Source organism: Papilio polytes, unplaced genomic scaffold (assembly GCF_000836215.1).
Source record: "Papilio polytes unplaced genomic scaffold, Ppol_1.0 DF821289.1, whole genome shotgun sequence".
In the NCBI taxonomy this organism is placed as follows: Eukaryota; Metazoa; Arthropoda; class Insecta; order Lepidoptera; family Papilionidae; genus Papilio; species Papilio polytes.
The window spans coordinates 2,909,491-2,915,466 of record NW_013527915.1 but is presented as its reverse complement, the minus strand read 5'-3'; the positions used below and the strand labels follow the sequence as shown (position 1 = coordinate 2,915,466).

At 31.0% G+C, this 5,976-nt stretch overlaps 2 protein-coding genes across 2 annotated transcripts in view; one reads left to right on the top strand and one right to left on the bottom strand.

The window, feature by feature from the left end:
* The window catches only part of LOC106109419 (RNA polymerase I-specific transcription initiation factor RRN3), a 6,912-nt gene extending 1,507 nt beyond the window's left edge, over positions 1 to 5,405 (top strand). Inside the window, exons 3-7 of the mRNA XM_013290918.1 lie at positions 687 to 839; positions 1,700 to 1,918; positions 2,302 to 2,666; positions 3,222 to 3,450; positions 3,932 to 5,405. Coding sequence (XP_013146372.1) covers positions 687 to 839; positions 1,700 to 1,918; positions 2,302 to 2,666; positions 3,222 to 3,450; positions 3,932 to 4,139 — 1,174 coding nt within the window. The 3' untranslated portion in view covers positions 4,140 to 5,405. The remainder of the gene's footprint in view (positions 1 to 686; positions 840 to 1,699; positions 1,919 to 2,301; positions 2,667 to 3,221; positions 3,451 to 3,931) is intronic.
* Positions 5,406 to 5,926: 521 nt separating this feature from the next.
* LOC106109103 (probable RNA-binding protein 18) overlaps positions 5,927 to 5,976 on the bottom strand; it is a 2,492-nt gene continuing 2,442 nt past the window's right edge. Inside the window, exon 5 of the mRNA XM_013290505.1 lies at positions 5,927 to 5,934. Within this exon, the coding sequence (XP_013145959.1) occupies positions 5,927 to 5,934 (8 nt within the window). The remainder of the gene's footprint in view (positions 5,935 to 5,976) is intronic.

Below are 5,976 nucleotides of genomic sequence, written 5' to 3'. Positions count from 1 at the left end.
ATCAAGGGTTTTGTGGCCTATTTAAGTTTAAAGATGTATCCATATACATTAAGTTTACTTGATTTAATTAATCCCATGGGCGATAATGAATAAAAAAATAAATCCTTTATTATTTCTCTTTAAAAAATATATACATTTTATGAGAGCCTTGGCTCCTGTACTAGGTTTCCCTGTGCTGCAGGAGCCTTATAATAAAATAAATTATTTTCACATCATATTTTTATAATAAGAACAATGTTTTGTGTAGAATAACAGTATCTTATCTGAAAATATAGTCATGTTCAAACATGATTTTCATTAAAGAGACTTGGAGTACTTTTATCAAAAAATATTTATAATAGCTGGAAAGGACTTTTACCAAGTAATATTTATATTTAATCCAGCTTTTGTGATTTCATTAGGCTCTAACAGTTCTTAGAAATAATGTGGGATATCATAAAGTAATTATTTAAATATTCAATCCACTTATATTTGTAAGTTTTCAATATACATTTTTTTAAATATTAGTAGATTTTTTTGTTAATTTACTAATATTTCTTTTAACCATTCCAACTAAGCTCTAGGCTTGTGCTAGGATATGGTTCATGACAATAGTTGAATGGTGGGATTTGAACCCTCGACTGCAAGATTGGTAGTCAGTACCCCAAACCATTAGGCTATTGGTGCTATATTTTTTTTTATTTCAGGACAACTGACCTACTAATGCAAACAATCATTGACCAGTTCCCATATTACAAGGCAGGCTGTTTCTCAAACAGAGCTTATGTACATAATTTAATATGGATGGGCAAATATTTACCATTGCTAAAGGAGCAACTTGTCATGGCTATTATTAACAGGTAAACTATTTATTTCTTATATATGTTTCAAGTAAACACCTTTTTTTATTTTTTTTTTATTTTCTTTGAACAAGACAAAACAATTAAATCTAGTTAAATAAAAAAAAATGCTAAATAAACTTTAATGGTTTTTCACTAGCGTTTCAGTGATACATAGAATCATTTCCTTCAAAGATTTTTATGAAACTAATTTTAAAATATAGTAAAAGGGTTAAAACAAAAAGATATAAGGCACAATCAAATCTGTCAAGACTCTTGTCAAGTTTATTTTACCAATATTCCAAACAACTTATGAGTTTACAACAATATTTTTCTTTAGGTCAAGGAAAACTGCCTTTTGCCTTCAGATAAGATAATATTATGTTGATTTGCATATTTATGCTATAAAATTGATATAACCTTATCACATGTTTTGTATTGATATTAAAAATACACAATCACTTCTGTTCATTGTAGAAAAGGCCTATTTTGTTGAAAATGTTTTTAACAGGCATTAAAAAAGACAGAACTATAATGTGGTCATCTTTACAAGATTTGATAAATGAAATAAACAGTTGTAGGTGTCATACAAAGATGTGATATCACAAGTGACCGCTACAAACAGTAGTTCAAAAATGCTAGTAATTTGCCACAGTAGTGCATATAATTTACTGCAATATATGTGTGTTTCTTGGGAGATTGAAGGACCACCTCACAGCCAAAGATGGCCACAAAATTGTTTTTAATAAGAACCCAGGAAGGGTTTAGAGAGTTTAGAGAGTCATTTTTCAAATAACAAAGTTATCCTTAGCTGGGTATGTTTTTAAGATTTCCCTTATACTAAAATAAATGCTCAATTTTTTACTATATTTATTCCGCAGAATGGTTACGATGGATGTTAATATAGAAGATCAAGCTAAAAATAAGGCACAAATAGACACGATGTTTGAAATGGATGCAGAGGAACAGGATACTGTATCAGAGACACTGGATTATTGTATGATAGAAGTATTAAAATGGCTAGAAGATGAGAGAGAACCCGCTCTTGTTATAATGTGTAATGTCTTTGAGAGAGTTATATTACCAACGCATGGTATAAGGTGAGTTTTAAATATTCAAAATTAGATTTAAAATGTTGCATAGATATTACGAAAGTTGAGATGTACAAATGTCAATTTAATTTAAAAATAGCAAGTTAATAAATTCTTTTATGTCTGTAATAAATAATAATAATATTTGCATTAGTTAAGAAAACTTAGGAAGTATTTTAGTAGTTATTTCCTATAAAAGACGCACAAATTAAATTATTTTCGCTCTTAATTAATAATTCTAGTCCCTTTCCCTTTTTACTCTTTTCTTCAGAGGAAAGCGTAGGAAGAAAGGAAGATGGCCGCTTACTTGCCATTTTTTATATAAAAAAAATAAAAATTGATTTTAAATGTTTGGAATACAAAATAAATTGATTATACCTTTATAATTTCAGACACGTCCAATTCTTAATTCTATACACAATATCAATAAGCCAACAATGTGCAGATCGCATATTCTCCAATCTATGGATGATAGCGGCCGGTCTTCACGGCTCCGGGCCTGGCGCACTGGCCACAAGACGGACAGCCACCAGTCATCTCGCTGGCTTACTGGCTCGGTGTGTCCGTATCTCAAACAGTAGACTTATACATTACTTGAAGAGTATGGCTGAATGGTGTCATTCGTATATTACCGCAACTCAAGAGTCAACCACAGTCAGTGATAACACCAAAGTGCATGGAGTGTTCCATTCTATATGCCATGCTATATTCTATTTAGTTGCATTCAAAAATCATCAACTATTTGTTAGTAAAGAAAGTGAGTATCTTTTTATTTAAAGTATTTTTAAAATATTACAAGATGTAACTTAAACCTGTTAGAACAAAAACCATGGTTTGACCATGATTTGGTGTACGCGATTTTGCTTAATGTAATTAAGTTTTATGGCATGTGGTAAGATAGATCCATTTTTATTGATACTAGCTTTTGCCCGCAACTCCGCCCGTGAGTAATAAAATAAAACGAAGGTTCAATGGATGATTTGTTAGAGTTTGTACCCTAAACTACTGAAGAGATCTCTTTATGTTTGGCATAGATGAAGATGATAGTCTGGAAGAACACATAGGCTGCGTATTTCTGTTTTCTTAATTCCACGCGGATGGTGTCGCGGGCGAAAACTCGTCTATATTATAAGATGGAAAGATTCGTATTTTTGTATGTATTGAAATAACTGAATAAAAATTCTTATATTGTTAGAAAGGTAATTTATCTGTGAGTAACATAGGCTGTAGTTTATTTTTTTCTAAATTTCACACAGAGGAAGTCACGGGCGACAACTAATATTTTATAATCCCTTGTATCCTTTGTGTGTAGGTGTAAATTTTGTGGAATCGTTGAACCTGCCGCGGCTGGTGACCTGCGCGCTGAACCCGCTGCGCACCAGCCCGCCGCAGGTGACGCGCGCCTTCGCCTCCGTGACGCGCGCGCACCAGCTCGTCTACTGCCAGGCCATCATCGAGAGGAACACGCGCCACTCGCTGCACCACCACAACGATCACGTCTACGACGAGTGGTTCCCCTTCGACCCATACACCTTGCCTAAGTCAGTTATTTTCATAATATTCTTCCCTTTAAGCGTTCACTTAGCATGGAACAATAAAACAAAAGTAAGCCTATGTGTTCTTCCAGACTATGTTTTACATATATGCCAAATTTCATCAAAATACCTTTAGCCGTTTAGGCTACAAATTCTAACAAACATCCATCCATCTTAACTTTCGCATTTATAATATCGGAGTTGAGGCCGACAGCAGGGAATTAAGAAAAAACCAAAGTCAAAGCCTATGTGTTCTAGACTATGTTCTATATCCATGACAAATTTTATTAACATCCATTAAGCCAATCTGAAGATACCTTCTAATAAACATCAATGTAAACTTTCGTAATTATAATATTAGTCTGATTTGTTAATTAAAAAACGGAATGACCCTTTAAACTTTTTTTTATTCAAATATATTTGCACTCATCAACATGAATTGAGAGTTTTCGGCTACAGGGTATTTTATCTGACATTTATTTTACAGATCAGGACAAATAATATGGCCACTATGCATAGAATATAAAGACTGGGCTAAAGATTGCGACGATGAAACGCAATATTCTAGCCTAAAGAAGAAACTGGTTGCAGAAGATGATGATTATTTAGTCGCCAGTCCTAATCAGAAATTAGCAAGTTCCCTATCAAATTATATTTTACCAGGATTTAAAACGAGTGAGTCTATTATGATGTAGGTACAGTCGCGGGAAGTTACGGTGTTTCAGTTACAGATTTGTCTTGTTCCTTGCAAAGAGAGAAACTTTGACTTATACAAACAAGCAATTAGGTAACAGTGAGTTGCGCAAACTACGGGGTAATAAGCATGTATCCTACAGACTTTTCGTACTGATACATTTATAAGCTGCATTGTATTGGTTATTGTTCCACATCTCGTTTCATATGTTCAAATGATTGTTACTTTTGAACTGGAACACCGAAATTTTCCCAAACTGTACATTATATGACTGTTATTAGAAGTGATATATAGTTCTTAAAATACTTATGTATATATTTATTTATAGGGAAACTTCAATTTATTTAATTTTAATACAAAATGCATATGTTTTAAGAGAAAATGTACAGTAAAATTAAAATATAACAAAATGATATCACAATGTTTTCTTTCATAAAATTCTTTTTTATTTTCAATGAATTTCAAAATTTATTTACGACTCGTAAATACTTTACATTATGTTAATGTTGATTTTCACTTATTTACATAAAATACGAATTTATGATTTTAGATTTGCTACAAGATATTAATTTAGCATGTCGCCGCCTAATGTTGTTTCTCATTTATGTACAAGGAATATTTGAAACTTATTGGAACTACTAAATGTAATATACATGTATATTTTTTTATAGTAAAAGAACTATGCTTGATTATTCAAATTATAATATAAGGCTTACGTCACACTGGCGCAGAATCAAAATGATGAGGACAGTTGTATTTTTCGTGTCGACATATGTATTTTATATACATAATATACTTTGAAGTGACAATTTTATTAATATTGTTTTCTCTGTATCGTCAAAGAGAATTAAAGATACCTCAATCAATATAAATGTAAACAACTGCTTTTACATGAGAGTTGTTTCTCTAGATAAAATTACTTTAATTACTGATTTCGCTAATAAATGGACAAAAATATGACAAAATGTTAGAAATAAATGTGACACGTGTCTTACGAAATTCATTGGCAGTTCCATATATTTTTGTCTAGAGGGACTGGGGAAAAACTCAACTCGATACTTTCTGTACCAGTGTGATCGGAGCCTTATTTTGAAAATCAGATCATTTCTAGCTTTGTTTATATTTAAATGTATTTTAACTCGTTTTATAATTGCTAAAATTGCTGGTCTGATTTTTTGGCTTTATTTTAAGTAGAAAATTATTTATATGAACAAGCATTTTCATAATATAGTTAAGGAAGATTGTTAAAATAAAATGCTATATTATATGACATTGTTTTATTTAAGATAAAATATCAATTTGGGCTCAAGCACATTTCGAAGAATAATAACAATAGAGGTTATTTTTCTAATCTCAATTTTATTTATAAATAATATAAGAAGATAAAATCTGCAACAATATCTTTCGATTTTCTTAAAAATTATATCAAAACCATTTCATTCATACATAAATATACAAAACACAACTGAGACTACAGTTCTAACACTACTTTCTTTACACAGAATCAAGTATAAAATAAATTAAAAAAAAAACATAAACCAAAGGTGTAAATCGCAAAATTGTAGCCTACGATAGTTACTTCGACATCACGATGCTAGAGCCCATACATCACACAAACATTTATTATATCGCAAATTCATATCTTTGTTGAAAAATATCCAATCTAATGAACACACTCATGGTTTTATAATTTGTAACATTAAAAGGCAAAACCTACTCCTAAGTTAATACAACAATAATGCTTTAGAAGAGATTCTTACTATTCCTTAACAAATCTAAGAAAAATTGTCACAATTCTGAATAGATTAGAGAAAATTTACATCAATTAAAAGCCATTG